The sequence below is a fragment of the Dictyostelium discoideum genome, assembly GCF_000004695.1.
Source record: "Dictyostelium discoideum AX4 chromosome 3 chromosome, whole genome shotgun sequence".
Lineage (NCBI taxonomy): Eukaryota > Evosea > Eumycetozoa > Dictyosteliales > Dictyosteliaceae > Dictyostelium > Dictyostelium discoideum.
In genome coordinates, this window is record NC_007089.4 from 2337534 (window position 1) to 2361260 (window position 23727).

The 23727-nt window shown below is 21.1% G+C and overlaps 7 protein-coding genes and 1 pseudogene across 7 annotated transcripts; 4 read left to right on the top strand and 4 right to left on the bottom strand.

Annotated features, from left to right (window-relative positions):
• Positions 1 to 1304: 1304 nt before the first annotated feature.
• On the bottom strand, positions 1305 to 5023 carry DDB_G0279631 (annotated as a pseudogene; the record flags this gene model as incomplete).
• Positions 5024 to 5925: 902 nt separating this feature from the next.
• Positions 5926 to 7137, bottom strand: psmD7 (26S proteasome non-ATPase regulatory subunit 7; the record flags this gene model as incomplete). Its single annotated transcript, XM_636473.1, has 3 exons — positions 5926 to 6256; positions 6372 to 6586; positions 6706 to 7137. The coding sequence occupies 3 exons, from the start codon at positions 7135 to 7137 to the stop codon at positions 5926 to 5928; spliced, it is 978 nt and encodes a 325-aa protein (XP_641565.1).
• Positions 7138 to 7759: 622 nt separating this feature from the next.
• DDB_G0279635 (hypothetical protein) lies at positions 7760 to 9301 on the top strand (the record flags this gene model as incomplete). The annotated part of the gene is made up of 3 exons (XM_636474.1): positions 7760 to 8771; positions 9034 to 9130; positions 9211 to 9301. 3 exons carry the CDS (start codon positions 7760 to 7762, stop codon positions 9299 to 9301), a joined length of 1200 nt encoding a protein of 399 aa, XP_641566.1.
• Positions 9302 to 9820: 519 nt separating this feature from the next.
• Positions 9821 to 11122, top strand: DDB_G0279637 (hypothetical protein; the record flags this gene model as incomplete). Its single annotated transcript, XM_636475.1, has 4 exons — positions 9821 to 9962; positions 10159 to 10514; positions 10607 to 10852; positions 10964 to 11122. The coding sequence occupies 4 exons, from the start codon at positions 9821 to 9823 to the stop codon at positions 11120 to 11122; spliced, it is 903 nt and encodes a 300-aa protein (XP_641567.1).
• A 1751-nt stretch (positions 11123 to 12873) lies between these two features.
• DDB_G0279639 (SAP DNA-binding domain-containing protein) lies at positions 12874 to 16261 on the bottom strand (the record flags this gene model as incomplete). Its single annotated transcript, XM_636476.1, has 4 exons — positions 12874 to 13044; positions 13165 to 13188; positions 13309 to 14853; positions 14972 to 16261. The coding sequence occupies 4 exons, from the start codon at positions 16259 to 16261 to the stop codon at positions 12874 to 12876; spliced, it is 3030 nt and encodes a 1009-aa protein (XP_641568.1).
• A 570-nt stretch (positions 16262 to 16831) lies between these two features.
• sae1 (sumo-activating enzyme subunit 1) lies at positions 16832 to 18179 on the top strand (the record flags this gene model as incomplete). The annotated part of the gene is made up of 4 exons (XM_636477.1): positions 16832 to 17125; positions 17271 to 17530; positions 17625 to 17897; positions 18014 to 18179. The coding sequence occupies 4 exons, from the start codon at positions 16832 to 16834 to the stop codon at positions 18177 to 18179; spliced, it is 993 nt and encodes a 330-aa protein (XP_641569.1).
• An 871-nt stretch (positions 18180 to 19050) lies between these two features.
• Positions 19051 to 21390, top strand: DDB_G0279643 (hypothetical protein; the record flags this gene model as incomplete). The annotated part of the gene is made up of 1 exon (XM_636478.1): positions 19051 to 21390. The coding sequence occupies one exon, from the start codon at positions 19051 to 19053 to the stop codon at positions 21388 to 21390; it is 2340 nt and encodes a 779-aa protein (XP_641570.1).
• A 138-nt stretch (positions 21391 to 21528) lies between these two features.
• DDB_G0279645 (hypothetical protein) lies at positions 21529 to 22795 on the bottom strand (the record flags this gene model as incomplete). Its single annotated transcript, XM_636479.1, has 2 exons — positions 21529 to 22227; positions 22334 to 22795. 2 exons carry the CDS (start codon positions 22793 to 22795, stop codon positions 21529 to 21531), a joined length of 1161 nt encoding a protein of 386 aa, XP_641571.1.
• Between the last annotated feature and the right edge of the window lie 932 nt (positions 22796 to 23727).

Here is a 23727-nt window from a genome sequence, read left to right on the forward strand (position 1 = left end):
TTTTTTTTTTTTTTTTTTTTTTTTTTTTTTTTTTTTTTTTTTTTTTTTTTTTTTTTTTTTTTTTTCAAACTGTTATTATTATTTTTATTTTTATTATAATTATTATTTAATTTAATTTTATTTTATCAAATTATACACACACCTCACACACAAGTAAACACATATATTTATTTATTTATTTATATAAAGAAGAATGGTGGTGTGTGGGGGTTTGGTGGAATTTTTTTTGTTGTTGGTGAAATTTAAATTATATTCAAACAAAGGGGGTGGTAATGATTTTATTTTTTTTTTTTTTTTTTTGTTTGTTTTATTATTATTTTTTTATTTTTTATTTTTTATTTTTTTTTTTTGTTTTTTTTTTTTTGTTTTTTTTTTTTGATTATTATTTTATGTGGAAACAAAAAGAAGTCTAGATAATAAAAAAAAAAAAAAAAAAAAAAAAAAAAAAAAAAAAAAAAAACTTTTTTTTTAAGTGTCAATTTAAAAAATAAAAAAAAAACAAAACTATTTTTTTAAATTTTTTTTTCTTTTTTTTTTTTTTTTTTCTTTATTTTTTTTTAAATTTCATTCGGACCCTGGTCGCGATTCGATCTCGCAAAAGAATAATTTTTATTATTATTTTTTTTTATTTTTTTTTGTTATTTTTTTTTTATTTTTTATTTTTTATTTTTTTTTTTTCCATATATACACATATATAAAATTTTTATGTTTAGAAAATATATTTGAAATGTTTATTGTAAAAAGTTGAATTTGCAATATTAATAAAAAATTATTAATGCCATTAAATTTTACTATTTCAATTATTTTTTTATTTTCAAATAAAATAATTTTAAAATAATTTTAAAATAATTTTAAAATAATTTTATTTTAAAATTATATACATATTAATTATTATATTTTTTTTTTTTTTTCCTTTAAAAATTATTGATATTTTATCATCTATCTTTTAAATTATTATTGGTTTATTTTTTGTAGCATTGTCATAAACCACACGAAATTTCAAAAAAAAAAAAAAAAATAAAAAAAGTGGGTTTAGATATTTTTTTTTTCATTGGACTTCTTTTTTTTTTTATTTTTATACTATTATCATTTAATATTATTTTATTTATTTTTATTTTATTTTTTTAAAACTTTGTGGTGGAAAAAAAAAAAAAAAAAAAAAAAAAAAAAAATAATAATATTATAGTATTAATGTAAAATTTTTTTAAAATTATTTTTAAATTTAACTTTTTTTAAAAAATAAAACATGACTTATAAAGTTAAATTAAGATTGATTTTTTTATTTATCTTATTTTTTTTTTTTTTTAATTTTTATTATTTCTTTTTTTAATTAATATAAAATTATCAGGACATGAAAGGCCAATTTTATAACTTCCAAATCCATTAGTTCCTGGATTAATAAATTCATAACGATTAATTAAAGTTGCTAAAATTGTAAATAATTCAGATTTGGCAATTGATTTACCAATACAATCTCTTACACCAATTCCATAAGCAGCTAAATCCATCTCATCATTTTCTTTTTCAAATCTTTCTGGTATGAAATCATTTGGTGATTTGAAAAATTTATTTGAGTACCTTTTGCAATTTTAATATGATTTATTTCAACATCTTCAATTAAATAATGAGGAGTAAACGCAGATAAAGGAAGAGCAGGATGAAGTCTATATGTTTCTAATAAAAATGATTTTAAAAATGTGAAATTATTATTATATTTTGAGTTTAATAAAATCAATTCACCATGATTATTTTTCACTTGATCATATAACTTAATTTGATAATTTCTATTATTAATTAATTCCACTAAACTAAATAAAGCAGTATTTGAAGTTAAATCTACACCAGTAAATAATAAATCTGCATAAAAATAATAAATTTCTTTTAGTAATTTCATTTTTTTCATATAATTTTAAAAATTGATTTGGAATAGTAATATTTGTAAAATCATCTTTTTTTCATTTTCAATATATTTATCTACCAAATCTGAAACCATTTCTATAAAAATACTATGTGGATCACATTTTAAATAATTACCAATTTTTGGTAAATATTGTAAAAAAACATTAAATTTTGAAAAGTTTAAAAAATTATTAACTCCATTTACCAATTTACTAGCTTCACCATCATTTTCTACTTTAATAGGAAAGGAAAACCCAAAAATAAGTGAGCAAGTTATATTTAATGTAAATTGTTTAATTAAACTAATTAATTGAACTGGTTTACCTTGATTTGCAATTTCATCTAAAATTTCAATTAATTTTAAAAGTTCTCTATTAAAATGATGATCTTTAATTGATTTAATTTTGGAATTAGTAATTGTGAATAAAACTGCTGTTTTAATTTTACTATGAACTTCACCATTTGATAATATTATACCAGCATTACCATTTTGGTATAAATCTCTTTTTTAAATAAATTTGAATTATCAATAAATGCTTTTTAATAATGGTTTTTCAGTTAAAACAACAGTTTCAATATTTGCCATTTTAATTCTAAATATATTTCCATATTTATTATACAATTTTTGTAATTTTAAATGTGGTTCATTTTTTATTGTAGATAAATTACCCAAAATTGGTAAACTAAATCCAGTCCTGGAATTTTAGAATTAATTTGGGATATTATAATTAGAGTTTTTTATTAAAAATATTATTAAAATAATAATTATAAAATAAATCATTTCTAAAAAATCTTTTTATTGAGAGGTTTTTATATTTTTTAAAAATTGGTTAATATTAATAGTTTCCTAATTTTTTTCTTATTAGTTTAATAATCTAAACTTGTTTAATTTATTATAAATACTATATTTTTTATTTTTTTATTTTTTTATTTTTTTTCTAAAATTTTTATCCATCTTTTGACAAACAAAATAGATTTTTAAAATTTTTATTTACAAAAATAAAATTATTTTAAAAAAAAAATTATTAAGTATTACTTTAATTAATATGAAGGTGGTAGAATTAAAATAAAATTTTAAAATTAATTGTAGTTATTTTATTATTAAAAATAGTTTCTTGCATTTTTTTTTTTTTTAGTTTTTTTTATTTTTTTTTTCTTTATAAAAAACACTTAATTCAATAATTCATTAATAAATACTACTAGTGAATTAAATAATTATTTTACAGGTATAAAATTTTGGAGAGTTTGGATTTTTCATCTATCGGTTTTCAATTAACTATTTTTATTTTATTTTTTTTTATAAAAATTAATTTTAAGTCTCCAATTAAAAAAAAAAAAAAAAAAAAAGGATATATCTGGTTCCATAAATTTTATTATTTAATGTAAAAAAAAAAAAAAAAAATTAAATTATCTCTTTTTTTTTTACCCATTTTTTTTTCAAAAACCTTTTTATTTGAGAAAAAAAAAAATAAAATTTTTTTTTATTTTTAGTGGAAAATATTTTATTTCAATTCCAACCCAATAATCAATTAGTTAAATGAATATATAATATTAATTATTATATATATATTATATATTTTCCTTTAAAAATAAATATTATTTTTTATTATTATTTTTATTTTTTATTTTTTATTTTAATTTAAATGGCTTTGGGACACATAATTTTTCCAAAAAATATAAAAAAATAAAAAAATTTGTTTTATTTTTTTTTTTTTCTTTTTTTAATTAATATAAAATTATCAGGACATGAAACACCAATACTAAAAGTTCCACACTTGTTTAAAGGAACTAATGGATTAGGATTAATAAATTCATAACGGTTAATTAAAGTTGCTAAAATTGTAAATAATTCGGATTTGGCAATTGATTTACCAATACAATCTCTAACACCAATTCCAAATGTAACTAAATCCATCTCATCATTTTCATTTTCAAATCTTTCTGGTATAAACTCATTTGGTGATTTAAATTGTTTATTTGATCTATGAGAGGAATAGATATTTAAAATAATTTGAGTACCTTTTGCAATTTTACAATCATTTATTACAACATCTTCATTTAAAAAATGGGCAGATAAAGGAAGAGCAGGATGAAGTCTATAGGTTTCTAATAAAACTGATTTTAAAAATGTGAAATTATTATTATATTTTGAATTAAATAATATCAATTCACCATGATTATTTTTCACTTGATCAAATAACTTTATTTGATATTTTCTATTATTAATTAATTCCAATAAACAAAATAAAGCAGTATTTGCTGTTGAATCTACACCTGTAAATAGTAAATCTGCGCAAGAAAATAATAAATTTCTTTTATTAATTTCATTTTTTTCATTTAATTTTAAAAATTGATCTAAAATAGTAATATTTGTAAAATCATCTTTTTTTTCATTTTCAATATATTTATCTACCAAATCTGAAACCATTTCAATTAAAACATTATGTGGATCACATTTTAATAAATTACCAATTTTAGGAAAATATTGTAAAAATAAATTTAATTTTGAAATATTTAAAAAATTATTAATTGCATTTACCAATTTACTAGCTTCACCATCATTTTCTACTTTAATAGGAAAAGAAGATCCAAAAACAAGTGAACAAGTTATATTTAAAGCAAATTGTTTAAATATTCCAATTAATTGAACTGGTTTACCTTGATTTGCAAATTCATCTAAAATTTCAATTAATTTTAAAAATTCTCTATTAAAATGATGTTCTTCAATTGATTTTATTTTGGAACTTGTAATAGTTGATAAAACTGCTGTTTTAATTTTATTATGAACTTCACCATTTGATAAAATTATACCAGCATTTTTATTTAAGTATAAATATCTTTTTTTAAATAAATTTGAATTATCAATAAATGCTTTTTTTAATAATGGTTTTTCAGTTAAAACAACAGTTTCAATATTTGCCATTTTAATTCTAAATATATTTCCATATTTATTATACCATTCATGAATTTTCAAATGTGGTTCATTATTCATTGAATGTAAATTACCCAAAATTGGTAAACTAAATCCAGGTCCTGGAATTTTAGAATTTATTTGATAAATTCTATTATTTAAATTTTTTATTATTAAAAATATTATTAAAACAATTATTATAAAATAAATCATTTCTCTTTAAATATTTTTGATTTTTTTTTACAGAAAAAAATTATTATTATAAATAAATTATTAAAAGTTTTTATTGGAGGGTTTTATATTTTTTTGAAATTGGTTGATAATTTCCTTTTTTTTTTTGTTTTTTTTTTATAAGTGGATTTATAATAAATTCTTTTTTTTTTTTGTAATCTTTAGATTTTTATTTTTAATCTATAAAAATATAAAATTTTTAAAATTTTATTTAAAATTATTTAAAATTATATACAGGCGGCTAAATAAAAAAAAATTTCGGTTCATTTTATTATTAATAGTATATGCAATTTTTTTTTTTTTAAAGATAATTACTATTTGTGAATTAAATGATTATTTGACCAGTATATAACTCCGGAGAGTTTTGGTATTTCAACTGTCGGGCTTTGATTTTCTTTGTTTTTTTTTTTTTTTTAAATGACCAATTTTTATTAATATTTTAATTTTAAATCTCCAAATAAAAAAAAAAAATTTTCTTCTTTTTATAGTAAATGTTTTTTTTATAATTCGAATTTTTTCCATTAATTATATAATTTGTTGGGTTATCAATTTATTAATAAAAACAACAACCGAAACACTGACAATGAAAACAAAAAAAATGAATGAAGAGGGGGACTTGTTGTGTAAAGATAAATAAATATTGAAGTTGTAATAAAAGCCGAAGAAATTAATTTCAAACTTTGGAAATTAAGTTTTTATATATTTTTATACAATTTTAAATTTAAAGAACTATTATTTATTATTATTATTTATTATTATTTATTATTATTTATTATTATTATTATTTATTATTATTATTTATAACATTGGAATCATACAATTTTCTATTTTTTTTTTTTTTTTTTTTTTATTTATTCATTTTTATTTTTTATTTTATTTTATTTTTAAGCTTGTTTACTTGGTTTATCAGCACCATTAAAGGCGTTTTGTTCTTTTTCTTTACCTTTATCAGCAACACTTGGTGAAGTAGCAGTAGTTGGTGGAGTGCTATTGATTATATCAGCCTTCTTTTCAGCCTCTCTATTTGCAGTTTTATTGATAATAAGATTATGAAGAGCTATAATGGATCTAATCATTGAGGATAAATAAATGACAGACATTGTATCATTATTTTGTACAGCAAAAGATTTTGAAATTTCATTTGCATTTAAGTTTGGTGAAAGATTAATAATATCTTGAATATATCCAATAATTTGATGATTTGGTGGTAATGTACTATAAATTTTTTTTAAAAAAAAAAAAAAGAAGTATATTAGTATTAATTAAGGGTAAGAAGATTAAGGATCATTATTACTATTATTATTTTATTAATATTGATTTGATAAAATACCCATCACAAACTAATTTTAAATAATGTTGCATTTCTTGAAGATTTGTTAAAAGATGTTTTAATGAAATCTTTTTATCAGTAATTTGAGTAGTTAATGATGAAATTGAAGAATCTTTAACATCTCTTAAAAGATGTTCAATACAAATTTCCTCTGCCTCAACTGCATCAATTGATGATGGAATATGTTGGAATCTCATTGTTGATTCTGATGTATCCTATTTAAATTTTGAAAAATTAATAAAAAAATAAAAAATAAAGATTATTATTATTTATTATTTATTATTTATTATTATTTATTTTTTATTATTATTATTATTATTAATGTTATAATTACTTTATTAATTTCTTCAACAGTAACATAGGATTTTGTTGGAATACCTAATTCTTTTGGTGCGACATCAATGATGACCATAACTGGATTTGGAGTGTATCTTCTGAATAATTCATTAATATCTTGATCAGCTGGTCTAATCTTTGGTCCAGTACTGTACCAACCAACTACATTTTCACGTGCATTAATTTTTTTAAACATTGCAAACATGTTTTCATGGAAATTGTGATCTAAAAACCAAATGTTTGGATTGGCTTCATCCTCTTCGAATGGAAGACCATAACAATTTGATACATCTACAACACCTTTATTATTTGATCCTAATAATGCACCTACTACTCTCTTGTTGGTATCCTTTGCAACTCTATTATAATGATCTACAACACTTAAAAGTACTGTTGGATGTACAATTGTTGATGTTGGAAATGTTGACATTATTATATAAGTTTTATTTGTATATTGTTTTTTTAAGGGTATATTTAAAATATATGTATGTGTGTATGTATGTATGTGTGATGATCAATAAAAAAAAATTAAAAAATTAAAAAAAAAAAAAAATAAAAAATTGAAAAAAAATTATTGTGAACTTAAAAAAATTTAATTAAAAATTAAAATTAAAAAAAAAAAAAATTAAAAAAAAAAAAAAAAAAAAAATTAAAAATAAAAAAAAAAATAAAAAAAGGAAATAATATTACAGGTTATTTTTTTATTTTTTCTTTTTTAATTCTATTTTATTATAAATTTCATTGTATTTTATATATATATGTATATATCACTTTGTTTTTTTTTATTTTTACTTTTTTTTTTTTTTTTTTTTTTTTTAATTTTAATTTTTTAATTTTTTTTTTTTTTTTTTTTTTTTTTTGAAATTCTGTGGCACACAAAAAAAAAAAATATATATTAAAAGCAATTAAACAAATAAATAAACAAATAAATAATCAAACAAATAAATAATCAAAAAAATAGGATAGTATTTTTTTATTATCTATTATTCCCTAATTAATTAATAAAATAAATAAAAAATAAAAAATAAAAAATAAAATAAAATAAAATAAAAATGTCACTTTTATGCGCATATAGCGACAGTGAAGGTGAAGAAGAAGAAGAAGAAGAAAAAAAAATCAACATTAAGGGAGATAATGAAAATTTTAAACAAGAAAAAGAAGAAGCAGATGAAGATGATAAATTATCAATTTTAAAAGTTACTGAAAAACCATATGGATTATTAGTTACTGAAGAAACAACATCTATTGATGAAACTGGTAAAGGTGAAGATTATAATTATAAAGATGAAGATCAAAATGATAATAGTAACAACAACAATAATCATAGTAATAGTAATAATAGTAACAATGAAAATAATGATGAAATGTCATATCAAATAGCAGATACAGAAAGTGATAAATTAAATCATTGTCATACAATAATTCATACAATAATAGAGAATAAAGAATATCAACCTAAAGAACTACAAGAACCTGACACACCATCTAGATTACAATCACCAGCATATGTATCAACACCACCACATTCAAAAGATCCATACTTTCATAACCTTTCACCAAAAATTTCAATAATAACGGCAGATACAATTTTAAAAAGTAAAATAAAACAAAATATTGATACTTCATTTATCCCAGAAGCACCAAAAGATAGTCAAGTTGATTTTGGACTTAAAGAGAAAATCATTAGATATCATAAAATGAAACAAGATGGTATAAGTATAAATCAAGCATTAAGAAACTCTTCATCATTTAAAAATCCCTCAGTAATTGAAAAGTTAATATCATTTTGTGAAATCGATGAATTAGGTTCAAATTATCCTCTCTCACAATTTAATCCCCATTCCTACCCTCTTGATGATTATTATAAACCATTAAATGAGAAACAAAGGAAAATGGATGAAAAAAGAGAATTTGAAAGAATTAATAGAATGAAAATAGATTTTGTACAAAGTGAAATAAATAATAATAATAATAGTATTAATAATAATAATATTAATAGTAATAATAATAATAATAATATAGCGAATCCTACACCCTCTATTCCAACCAATACAGCACCAAAAAGTAATTATTACTTTTATTCCAACTTTTTTTTTGGAATTAAAAAAAAAAAAAAAAAAAAAAAAATCTTATACTAATTATTTATTTTTTTATTATTGTAACCGTCAATTTTTATTTTTATTATTAATTTTTATTTTATTTTTATCTTATTTATTATAATATTACCACTTTTTTTATTTTAATACCAAAAATCCAATTTTTTTTTTTGGATCTTTTACTTTTTTTTTTTTTTTTTTTTTTAAATCTCAATCTAAAATCTATATAGAAAAATATAATAAATGGGAAAAGGAAAAGCACAAGCAAAAACAATTACAACAACAAAAATCAAAAGCAACCTTTATATCAGCCGCCCCCTCAATAGCGTAAGTTTTTTTTTTTCCAAAATATCTAAACAAATTATTAATTTAATATTTTATTTCAATCTATTTAATAGAAAAAAAAGGGAAAATCCAACTCCAACTAATACCACAACAACTTCAGTTATAAATAAAAGTGAAAGTTTGATGAAACGATTTAGGACAAATGGTTTCTAAAAAAAAAAAAAAAACCCCTTTCTTACTTTCTTATTTTCATTTTTTTTTTTTTTTTTTAATTTTTTTTATTTTTTTTATTTTTTTTATTTTATTTTAAAATTTAATTATTAGAACATTTTCGATATCTTGTCAACTTCCATTTATGTTTAAAGAGTTTATTTTTATTTTTTTTTAATTTTAAAATTTTTTTTTTTATTTTTTTTTTTTTTTAATTTTTTTATTTTTTAATTTTTTTTTTTTAATAAAATAGGTTATTTTTATTTTTATTTTATTTTTAACCTTATAACTTAATTTCGAATTACTGTAACATTATAATTTTTTTTTTTATATTTTTAACAAAAAATAAAAATTAAAATAAAAAAAAAAAAAAAAAAAAAAGTCAAAAAAAAAAAACATTATTTTTTTTTTTTTTCAAAATAATTTAAACTAAATAAACACACGCACCCCACGCAATACACATACTACTTATAAACTTTTCATATTATTTTTTAAAAAAAAAAAGAAAAAAACAAGATAAAAATGTTAAAGTCAACACAATTTGCACTTTCAAGTATGGCAAACATTCAAAACCCAAGAGTTCTTCAACCAGTTCAATTGGTTCTTCATGGCAATCAATATTTAAAAGATTTATCATCAAATTCTCTTAAAAATGATTTTGCAAGTAAGTATTAATATTAATTTTTTTTTTATACTGTTTCTATTATTGTTGTTGTTGTTGTTGTTTTCATATGTCCACATTTGCATATGCAAATTCACTAACATTTTTTTTTATTTTTTTTTCAAATTTCCTTTTTTTAATTTTTTTTTAATTTTTTTTTTTTTTTTCCCAAATTTAATTAAAAAAAAAAAAAAAATAGAGAGATCACTTGAATCTTTTAATATATCATTAAATGAACCAAATACAAATAGTAATAGAGTTATGAATGCAAAGGATTGGATTCATTCTCTTCATAGTAAGGGTGCATTATCTTTATCATTATCAAGAAGTTCAAATAAAAAACAGAATACACATAACAATAGTTTATTATATTCAACTTGCACTCCATTACAAACCCAAAATACAGAATCTGAATTTGTCATTGTCTCAAGTGAAATCAGTAAAGCATGGCAATTTGGTAGGGATGAAAATAATGAATCTTTTCCATTATTATCACCTTCAGCAATTAATAGTCCACAACAAATGGAAGAGCATTTAGTTTGGAGAAAAATTATGGTATTTATTTTTTATTTTATTTTATTTTATTTTAAAAATAAGATTTACTAATTTTTATTTATTTATTTATTTATTTTACTTTTTTTAAATAGCTTGGTGAAATTAGGGAAAGAATTAGAGAAGCAGTTGAAAGAATGCGTGATTTTACAATTTTAAATTTCCATAAGATGGAATTACCTGAACAACAGAAAATTAACTTTTTAAATCAACTTACAGAAGCAGAGAAATTTTTACATATGGATGTTATGGTTACAACTCCTAAAGATATCGAATTCTTATTTAATTATTTATCTCTTCCATATTCTCCAAAAAACTCACAATCTAGAGTTGCTTTACAGGTATGTTTCTTTAATTATTATTATTATTATTATTATTTTAAACAAAAAAAAAAAAAAAAAAAAAAAAATCTTTTACTAAAATAAATGATTTTTTTTTTTAAAAATTTATAGATTTTAAATGCTGCATTTAGTGCATATATTTTTGATAAAACCACAAAAATTACAGATCCAAAATTAAATGAAGACTTTAAAAAGCTTGTTATAGAGTTGTATGACTCTGTTTTAGATTCTGTCATTTGCTCCACCAACAACTATAACTCAGAATATTAATTAATATTGTGGAAAAAAAAAAAATTTTATTTAATCACTTTTTTTTCTTTTTTTTTTTTTATGGATGATGGAGAAAGAGATCATATAATATAACGTTGTAAATAATTAAAATAGTACCAATAAAAAATATAAAAAAAAAAAAAAAAAAAAAAAAACATTTTAAAAACTTATTTCTTTTTTTTAAATTTTAATTATTTATTTTTTTTCCTTTCATTTTTTTTTATATTTTTTATATTCCCAATGTATATGAGGTTTTTAGTTTTATCTAAACAAAAATAAAAAAATAAAAAAAATAAAAAAAGTGTTCAGATAAAACCAAAATAAAATATAAAAAAAATGAAAATGGAAATAAACAAATAAACTCTTTTTAGAAAATTATTACAACTCAATTTTGGTGTGTATTATAAAAAAAAAAAAAAGAAAAGTAAAAAAATATTAAAAAAAAAAATTGTATAAATATAAACAATTAACAGAATAAAAAAAAAAAAAAATTAAAAATAGGAAATAAAAACAATAAATAAAAAGTAATTAAAAAGTATTAAAACAAAAAGATAATAAATAAAACAAATTTAAAATTAAGATAGGCTATAAAATGAAATAATATAAAAATAAATATGAAACTTAAAATTGATTTCAAAACAATTTCAGTGAAAAACAAATGGTTTGTTGTATAAAAACAAAAAAAAAATACAAAAAAAAGTTGGATAAAACTTTATAAAAAACAAATTGTTTCCACAAATATTAAAAAAAAAAAAAAAAATAATAATAATAATAATAAAGTAGAAATACAAAAAAAAAAAAAAAAAAAAATTGGTTTTAAATTTTAATGATCTCAGGATCTATTGTTGGCTATTAAATTTATTAAATTAGGCAACAATTTTTTTTTTTTTTTTTTTTTTTTTGTTTTTTTTTTTTTTTTTTTTTCTTGTTTTTTTTTAATATATAAGAAAGAAAAGAAAAAATAGTATTTAGATGTAGAAACTATTTTACTTTCTTGACAAACAGGTTGTCAATTTTTAGTTTTTTTTTTTTTTTTTTTTTTTTAACATGCAATAATTATTAACTGGTGGTGGATTTATTATATTTTATTTTTTTATTTTTTATTTTTTTTAATATATGAACATATATTAATTATACACAATCCATTGATTGGTTATTTATGATAAACAGGCTCCACTAGTATTAGTGTTAAAGTTTTTAGGTTTAAAGTTTTTTTTTTTTTTTTTTTGTTTTTGGGTTATTTGGATTGAATTTTGGTTGTATCTTTTTTTTATTTTCATAATTTTTTTTTGGGTTTTGGTTATTTGGATTGAATTTTGGTTGTATCTTTTTTTTTTTTTTTTTATAATTTTTTTTTTTTTTTTTTTTTTTTGATAATAAAAAAGGAATTGGACAATGGTGATTAAGTTTTTTTTTCTTGATGTTTTAATAATGATCAAAAAAAAAAAATAAAAAAAATAAAAAAAAATAAACAAAACCAAGAAAATAACGAAGAATAAATAAGGGTAAACAAAAAATATAAAAATAAAAAAAAAACAGGAAAAAAAAACAGAAAAAATGAAAATATGGAATTGGAAATGAAATGTTTGAAATATTTTTAAAAATGGTACAATACAAAATAAAAATTGGAAATTGAAAAAACATATATAACAAAAAAAAAAAAAGGAAATTGAAAAGATGTGGGTGATTAGATAACAGGTATGGTCATATTGGATGGTGAAAAACTGAATTTTACACCACACTTACTTAAATTAATGTCTGTTTCTTTTGTTATCATTTTGGTGGTGAGTGTTGTGTGTGCCATGTGCATTGTATGATTGATTATACATTCCTGAAGTATCGTATGTACGTTTGGCACCTACTTGTGTTGAAGGATCACTAGTTGGTGCCTGGAAACTTGCGTAATATGCTGAAATATCTTGCTACAATATTATAAAAAAAAAAAAAAAAAAAAAAAAAAAAAAAAAAAAAAAAAAAAAAAAAAAAAAAATTAGTACCTTTTAAAAAAAATAAAATAAACAAAATAAAACCATAATTCTTACTGGTGAATAACCTGGGAATAATTGCTAAAAAGGAAATATAAAAAAAAAAAAAAAAAAAAAAAAAGGATTATTAATAACAAAGAATAAGAAAAAAAAAAAAAAAAAAAAGATTTAAAAAAAAAAAAAAAAAGATAAAAAACATACATGTTGTTGAGCATAATAAGTCCATGCAGCAGTTTGTTCTGGTGTAAAATAACCTTGCCAATTGGCAGCTGATTGATGCGAAAAATTATTTTGGTTAGTTGCACTGGCTGTATTTGGTGAAATAGTTGATTGAGCACCAGTTTGTTTATTACTGTTAGCATTATTCATTTGACCATAAAAGCCTTGCATTTGTTGAGATTGTTGTTGTTGTGCTTGTTGTTGAGATTGTTGTTGTGCTTGTTGCTGAGCTTGTTGTTGCTGCTGTTGTTGAGCTTGCTGTTGTTGCTGTTGTTGTTGTTGAAGTTGTTGAATTTGTTGTTGTTTTTGTAATGCCTCTTGTTGTTTTCTTTGTCTTTCTTGTTGTTGTTGTTGCTGTTGTTGTTGTTGCTGTTGTTGTTGTTGTTGTCTAAGTAATGCTTCTCTCTGCTGTTTTTCTCTTTGTACTTGTTGTTGAGCTTGTTGTTGAGCTTGAACCACCTTTTGTTGAGCAGCTCTAATCAATGATTCTTGACCTTTCAATTTTTGTTCCATCAATTGAATTTGGACTTGAGCCGATGCCAATTGTTGAGCTTGTAAATTTGCTTGTTGATTTATGAGTGGGTTATTATTTGATTGTGGTACGCTCATTGAGTTAACTTGTGGATAACCTTGTTGAGATTGCATTGGTAGATTCATATGTGGTGGAGGTGGTGGTGGATAGAAAGCACCTTGATTTCTTTGGTGCTCATTGTAGTGTTGATGTTGCATTTGTGAGAATTGGTGTTGCATTTGTGAACCATAACCACTTTGGTGGAGCATTGGTCCATGATGTGGTGGAGGACCATATGGTTGATGATGCATTGGTCCACCTCTCTCCATTGCGATTGGACCTGAACCATTTACGCCGCCTACTCCTCTACCACCTCTACCACCTTGATAGATACCAGAATGATCACCAGGATAACCACCTACTCCTCTACCACCTCTAAAACCGCCACCTACACTACCGATACCAAAGTGTTGACTATTTGGTGGAGGTACACCCATACTACCCCTACCTCTACCTCTACCTCTAAATGGGGAAGAAGAGGGTACAGATTCATGACTTCTACCTGATTGTTGTGATGGTGGTTTTACTAAAGAATGACCCGGCTTTGAAGGGTTTGCAAAGTTTACTCTAATTTTATAACCTTTCAAATCCTTTTCATTCATCATTCTTTGAGCCTTCTCGGCATCTTCAACATTGTTATAATCTATAAATGCAAAGCCTCTTGGTTGGCCATAATAATTTGGTACAACATTACAATCTTTAATCTTTCCAAATGGTGAAAATACCTTTCTCAAGATTGGTACATCTGCAAATGAACGTGGTAAACGATCGACAAATATAGTTTTACTATGCATTGATTCCATTGTATTACAATTTTCTGCCCAATCAACTCTAAGAGTACGACGATTAAATACAATAGATCCTAATGATGATTTTGCTGTACTTGCTTGTAATTTAGTTCTATAATCTATAAATGCATATCCTTTATTTTCACCAGTTCTTCTATTTTTAATTAACTATTTATATATAATAAAAAAATAAAAAAAAAAAATAAAAAAAAGTTAATATTATTTATTTATTTATTTATTTATTTATTTATTTATTTATTTATTTATTTATTTAATTTATACTTACAATAATTCTATCAATTGTACCATGTTTTTCAAACATTTTTTTTAATTGTTCTTTACCAACATCATTACCAAGATTACCAACGAATAATAAAGAGTCAGCTAAAGGTATATCAGTAATTGAGAGAGTACAATTCTTTAATTTTGAATTATTTAATTTCTCTTTGGCAATGGTATGATTTTCCATTTGAACAATTGCAAAGTCTTTCTTTGAACCTTCATAGGTTATGGTGTGTACTTTACCAACCTCATTGAGGGCTTCCTCTAATTCTTTCTCTGTGAGTGAATCGTTTAAACCAGTGATTTTAATGGATGGTATTTTTTTGAATGAACCCTCCATCTCTGCTATAGATTGTTGAATCTTTGTTTTATCCAATGAGTCTTCTCTCTTCTTTTCAGAGGACATCTTTTCTGTTACTGCCTTTTCTGCCTCTTGGATTGCTTTATCGACAATGGATGAATCAACATCTAAAGAATTCAAATCTTGTTTATTTTCATCGGCTGTAGGTGTACTTGTTGTTGTTGTTGATGTTGTTGTTGAGGTTGAGGTCGAGGTTTTAGATTCACCATTATTGTTTACATCTTCATCTTCATCGTCAGAATATTGGTTATTATGATTATTATCATCACTACCAAGTAATTCTTCAACAAGATCTTGATCTTCATCACCATTACTATTACCATTACCATTTGTATTAGTATTGGTATTAGTATTAGTGTGAGTATTATTATCACTTTCAGTGGTTGTTGAAGATGTTGTATTTGTATTTATATTTGTATTTTCATTTTCATTTGTATTTGTATTTTCATTTGTATTTGTATTTTCATTTGTTAAAGAAGAAGAAGAAGAAGAGGAGGAATTTTCCTTTGTTTCTTTAGTTGGTGTTGTTGGTTGCTCTGTTGTTACAGTGGAAGTTGAGGTTGTGGCTGTGGTTGGTGTTGTAATTATTGGTGGTGTTGTGGATGGAGGTGTTGTAGTATTATCAACACCATTTGTTGCTGTAGTTTCTTCTTTTTTTGTTGTTGTTGTTGCTGCTGATTGTTCTTCAGTTTTACCATTTGTAGGTGTTGTATCTGTTGTAGTAGTTGTAGTTGTAGTAGTTGCAGTTTCTTCATCGTTTATTTCTTCTTCATCACCACCAGATGTTTCAAGTTCTTTAAATTGTTGTAATCTTTTAATTAAGGCAGGTTTAGCTCCTGTCACCGGTAAACCCCTTGCTTGAAGTAATGCTTTCAAAGCTACAACTGTTAATGAATTTAAATCATCTGGTATTTCAGCTGTTGCACTTGACATTCTCTTATTTTTATTGGTTTATATTGTTTTTGTGGTTTTTTTTTTTTTTTGTTTTTTTTTTTTGTGGTTTTTTTTTTTTTTTTTGTTCAAATATATATATTATATGTACAAAATTTATATATAAATGTGGTGGGGTTGTAAGTTAATTTCAAAAAAATAAAAAAAATGAAAAAAAAAAAAAAAAAATTTTTAAGAATTATAAAAAAATTTCCAAAAAAAAAAAAAAAAAAAAAAAAAAAATTATTCTGAAATTAAAATTAAATTTTTTCTTTTTTCAGCTAAAAATATATATATGAATATATTTTGAGGATATAAGTTTTTTATTTTTATATTATATATTTATTTATTTATTTATTTATTTTATTTAATTATTTAATTATTTAATTTTGTTTTTATTATTTTTATTTTATTTTATTTTTTTTTTATATGTACTTATTATTTTTTATTTTTATTTTTTTTTTATTTTTTTTTTTTTTTGTCACAAACAAATGAAATTTTACAAAATTAAAAAAAAAAAAATTTTCAAAGTCCGCTGTTGATAAAAAAATAAAAGAAAAAAAAGAACACAAGATGACAAACCCCGAAAACACACCAATGACAACCACAAATGAAGGAGGAAAAGGATTAACAGAATATGAAGCTAAGATCTATGATAGAAGTATTAGATTATGGGGTGTTGATGCACAAGCTAAATTGCGTCAAAGTAAAGTATTATTCATTGGAATCAATGGTTTAATGTCTGAAATTATAAAAAATGTTGTTTTAGCTGGTGTTGATTCAATTACATTGGTAGATGACCATATTATAACAACTTCTGATTTATCTGCTCATTTATTTATTAATGAGGATTCTGTTGGTAAAGTTGTAAGTAATAAATATTACACACACATAGATATATATATATACCACCCTCTTTCTTTCCTTTTTTTTTTATTATTTCATTTATAAAGATCTTAAGAAATTTATTTGTACTAATAAAGAAATAAAATAAATAAAAAAAAAAAAAAAGATATCTACAGAATCAGTATTTGCAATTAGTGAATTAAATCCATTAGTTACAATTGATGTTTATGATAAAGAAATTGAAACTATGGATGATCAATTCATTAAAAATTATACAATGGTTGTAATATCTGATAAAAATTTAAATAATGTTTCAAAGGTAAATTCATTATGTAGAAAAAATAATGTATCATTTATATTTAGTCATAGTTTTGGTTTAAAAGGTTTATTTTTCTCTGATTTAAATGAATTTAAATATTTTACAAAGTAGGTAAATTTATAATAATTATTTATTATTTTTTAATCTTAATTTATTTATTAAAATTTTTTTTTTCCTTTTATAAAATTAAATAATTAATAGAACAACAACAGAACCACCAAAAACAGAAACACATATATCAATTTTTAAATCATTTAAAGAATCAATGGGATATGATTGGAGTAAAACAAATAGTAGAACACCATTACCATTTTTTGCACTTTCAACATTATATCAATTTGAAGAAAAACATAATAGGGTACCTGATAATATTTCAGATTCAGATTTATCTGAATTAAAATCAATTATTAATTCTTCAATTGAAAAGTTTAATTTAAAAAATACTGATTCAAATAAATACTTTGAAGAAACTAAGTATGTTTATTATTATAATTATTATAATTTTCAAATTTTTATAATAATAAATTTAATTATAATAATTTATTAGCGCTAATATTAATATTATTATTATTATTATTATTCTTTAATAGGGATTTATTAAATAAAATGAATATAGAAATTTCACCAGTTTGTGCAATTGTGGGTGGGATTGTTGGTGCTGAAATTATTAAAATTATTACTCAAAATATGCAAGTTCTTAATAACTTTTTCTTTTATGATGGCGTCAAAGGTACAGGTTTAGTTGAACAATTTTAAAAAATAAAAAATAAAAAAAAGATATTGTAAATCAAGAAAAAAAAAAAAATAAAAATAAAAAATTCTATTTTAAGTCATGGTGGAAAAAAAAAAATTAGTGAAAAATAAAAAATTTTTTTTTATTACTTTAAAAATTATTAATTATACAAGATTTATTTTTATTTATTTTTATTTGTTTTTATTTTTTTTTTTTTTTTTCTAAACACTTTTAATTTTATGATTAATTTTTTTTTTTATTTTTTTTTTTTTTGTTTTTACTTTAAAAACATAAACACACTCATTACCACATATAAAATAAATAGTCATTGATTTCCAAGATAAATCTTTTTTAAAAATATTAGTTGTTAATGATTCCACTATTATATTTTTATATGGTAATTGACCATATTAAAAAAATGATTAAAAAATTAATACTATCTTTTTTTTTTTAATCCAAAACAATTTCATTGATTTTTTTGGAAATAAACCAATCATATTTGTCTGTGAGTGTATTATAGATTATTGAAAATGAATAAATATGTTTAATAATCACACACCCACCCTATAAAAATTATAATAAAATTTAAAAATTAAAAATTAGCTATAAAAGGTTTAATATGTCATTTGATTTAAAGAGAAATAAATATCTTTAAAAAATTATTTTATCATTAATTAGTTATTATTTTTTATTTTTTTTTTTTGTAAAAAATAAATAAATAAATATAAAATTAGAAAAATAATTTAAAACAAAAACAAATAAATATAAATAAATATATAAAAACAAAAAAAAAAAAAATGAATATATAAAAAATCTCAATTATACTATTAAAATAATAATAATACAAAATTTTGTAAAAAAACTTTATAAAAAATAAATAAATATAAATAAATAATGATAAAGAATTTAAAATTAATATTACTATTAATTTTAGTAATATTATATTTATCAAATGATTTAGTAAATTGTAAAACTACACCAACATTGGATGAATCAATTGAAAAAACCACTAAATCTGAAGAAATTGTAACTGAAACTAAACCAACAACAACAGTAACAGAATCATCACCAATTACAAAAGCTCCAACAATAACAAAGAAACCAATGACAACAGTCAAACCATTATTAATGGAAGATAGTGATGATGTATCCACAACAAGTGCTAGTAAAAAGCCTGGAGATCCAAAATTCGATCCAAAATCATTGTTTTTATGTGGTACTGATATTGAAGAAGATTTATCAGAAGGATCAAATTTTATTGCTGCAAAATCAACCGCCAAAGATGATCCATATCAATGTTATCTAAGTCCAAAGAATGTTAAGTTTGGTAAAGCAATGACATTAAAATTAGAAAATAAATTATGTGGTGGTAGTGGTGGTAGTATTGTTGATGATAGTAGTAGTGGTGGTGACAGTAGTAGTGGTAGTGGCGATAGTGGAAGTGGTAGTGGTAGAGGGGTTGAAAGTGGTGATGTTGGTAAAAGTGTTGATGATATACTTGTAAGTGGTAAATCAGTTATATCATCAATTGCTAGTCCAATAAATTGTTTAGATCATAAAATTAGTTGTGCAGAAGTTGAACATTCTGATAAAATGACATATGGTGTTTATTCGGTTGTAATGGCAGCAGCACCAGCATCAAACACTGTAACAAAGATATATGCATCCACAGGTGGTAAAGGTCAATATTCTGATATTTACTTTAAAGTTGAAGGTAATACAACCGTATTGAAATATGGATATACATCATATGGTAAAGTCACTGAATTTAAAAATACAATCTCTGGTTCATCATTTTCAATTGCAAATAATTATACTTTTTACTACTCACAAGATACTTTAATTTGGTATTTTAATACTCGTCAACAAGGTGAAATCAACACAAAATACGCCGGACCAAAATCACCACCACCACCATTAAGATTCCGTATCTCGTTAACTAATAATGAAAATAAACAAATCAAAGACGCTTCACTACCAACAGTTGCAAGTGTTAAAACATTCACCTATACAAGTGTAAAATGTCCAAGTGATTCAGAATCTGAAGAAGAAAATAATTGGGGACCACAAAAAGCAAGTTATAAATATTTTTCAAGTAATTGTACAACCTATAGACCCTATTGGATTTTCAATGATACATTGAATGAAGAGTTGGGCTGGACAACTGAACTTTCTAATGGTACTCTAAGAATTCAAAATACTTATTTCCAACGTATTGGTGATAATATTGCCTTTGGGTTCAATGAGTATGCAAAGAATTTACGTTTTTCAAATCGTATTGCTTTTCCAATTAAAAGACACAAGTATTTAATGTTTTGGATGAATGGTGGTTATAAAGGTAGTCAAAGTTTAGCAATCTATCTTACTTATAAAAAGAGTAAAATCGGGTCAGTAAATCTTGGTGATTTTATAATTGGTGGTATTCAAAAGGAGCATTGGTACAAAGTCATCATCCCAATGAAATCATTCCAAATCACACCACCAACTATCACTTTAATGGATGGATTTATGATTCAACCAACATATGATGGTTATATGGATATGGCATATTTTGATGACGTAATGTTCTCTAATGGTTCAATTTGTATGGAACCCTTAGGTCAAATGGATGTATTCAAAAATGGAAAACTAGAAAATGGTGACCCAACTCAATCAGTTGCCAATGTTAATTTCGATTCAGTTGCAATGAAATATAAAGGTAAAGCAACCATTGAATATCAAATTGAAAATGTCAATAGATTACAATTAAACTTTATGAATGGTAGTATTGGTATAGATGAATATGATGGTATGATTTTCAATATGTTTTATTACCCAGACAATGCATACATTTATCAAGGTCAAGAAGATCTAGAAGCATCACAACACACATACCAAAGACCATTAGATTGTAAAATTTGTTTATTAAATGAAGCTGGTACTGGTGAATTCCCATGTTTATCACTCTCTGAATATGTTGGTGGAATCTTCCCAAGTAATAAATGGATTCAATTAAGTATACCATGGAATGATTTAGCCGTTGATTTCTATGGTGCTCATGTTGGTGGTGTTATAATTAAAACTGATTTAGGTGGTATTCATCAAGGTACACTTTATATTAGTCAAATTTCAGCTGCAAAATATAAACCACCTCATGTTGATGATGATTCTTCAAATTCTTTCAAATTATTACCAACAACAACAAATTTAATTTCAATTTTATTAATTTCATTTTATTTTTTATTCATTTTTTAAATTAAAATAAAAATATGTTTTAAAAATATAAATATAAATTAAAAAAAAAATTAAAATATAAAAAAAAATTAAAATAATAATAATTAATAATAAAAATAATTATAAAATTATTTTTTTTATTTTTATTATTTTTTATTATTAATCGTTATTACCATTATTACTATATAACTTATCACTAGTATAACGATAATAAGTTGAATTTGATAATAGATTGGCTTTTTCTTCATCTTTTGATAATGGTGCAAATGCTTTTCTAAAGATAATGACAAAAACAGTGAAAGCGATAACAATTATTAAACCAATGACAACAATGAAAATGATATTGAAAAGGGATGATGGTGGCTTAACCCATATGACTTCTCTATTATCGTGTTTATTATAATAACATGTTTGAATTGAACCAATTTTAATTTGATGTAAATATGAATCTACCTTTGTTGAATCATCACTCCATAATCCATCGATATCGCCTTGTTGTAATTCATTATCAGTATCATTGAATGAAACATGAAATAAACCTTGATAACATGTTATAACTTTTGAAATATCACCTTTGCTATTACTATTACTATTTGATTCTTTTATTATTAAATTTATTAATTTATTATTTATTTCTTCATTATCACCATCATTGTCACCATTATCACTACTACTACCATTATTAAAATATTGAGCATTATTACTATTAAATTTGTAAAAATCCTTTTCATAACTATACCACCATGACTCTTCATTTAATTTTTGACAACTGTCTGGACCATGTGTCTGATTTTTACTTATATAATCAATTGATTTTAAATAACATTTTGTTTGAATAAATTTAAAACTTTCGAATGTCTATAATAATAAAAAAATAAATAAATAAATAAATAAAAAAATATATAAAATTAATATGTGTTAAAATAATTAAATAAAATAATAAAAAAAAAAATGAAAAACTTACTAATTGAGATGTACTAAAAAATATAAAGAATAATAATGAAGCAATTGAAAATATAAAAAATATACCAACAATAATTGTCAATACTTTATATTTAAATCTTCGTTTATTTTTTGATTCTTTATTTTTATTTATTAAAATATCATGGTAATATCCGCTACTTCTTTTTTCGATTTCACTATTATACATTGGATCATAATTATTATTATTATTATTATTATAATTATTATTATTATTATTATAATTATTATTATTATTATAATAATTATTATCAAAACTATTACTATTATTATTATTATTATTATTATTATTATTATTATTATTATTATTATTATTATTATTATTATAATTATTCATATTATTATTATTATTATTATTATTATTATTATTATTATTATTATTATTATTATTATTATTTATACTAGAATTATTTTCATTGCCACTTATATCAAAGTCATTTCCCATTTTTTTTTATTTTTATTTTGGTTGTTTATTTTAGTAGTTTTTTTTTTTTATTATTTTTATTTTATTTTTGTTTATTTTTATATTTTTTAAAGATAAAAATAAGACTTTATGGTTTATTTATTTATTTATTTATTATTTTTAATTTATAATCTATTATTTTTTGAAATTAAATATTTATTTTTATTTTTATTTTTAACTTTTATTTTTAATTTTTAATTTTTCCTATTTTTTTATTTTTATTTTTTTTTTTTTTAAAAAAAAAATCTCCTTTTTTTTTTTACTATTTAAGGTCAAATATTATTTTCATATGTCAAATATCTTGAAAAAAAATTTTAAAAAAAAAAAAAAAATAAAAAAAAATTAAAAAATAAAAAAAAATTAAAAAAAAAGAAAATTAATTGTATGGGAAAAAAAAAAAAAAAGTGATATTTGTAAGAGTAATTAAGTAAAATCTATTTACCAAAAAAAATAAATTAAATAAAGTAAAATAAAAAAAATAAAAATAAAAAAAAACAATTGAAAAATTTATAGAAATTTATAAGTGTGTGTGTGTGTGCGTGCTTGTATGTGAGTTAGGGAAATGTGTTAAAATCGTATTGATAAAAATCTATTGGCAGTGAACGAGTGTAATTAATATTTATTTTAATGATAATGATGATATTAAATTTATTTATTTATTAATTTGTTTACTAATAGATAAAAAAAATTTTAATACTTTAAAAGGAAAAAATGATGGAGAGGTGTGATGATGAAAATAATAAGTGTCACTATTAAACAGCGTTGATATTAATTTTATCAAAATATTATTTATTTTTTATTTTTTTTTTTTTCAAAATTTGCAAACCAACAACATTTTAAGTTGAAAAATTAAAAATAAAAAATAAAAAATAAATTAAAAAAATTTAAAAAAAATTATTTTTTTTTTTTTTTTT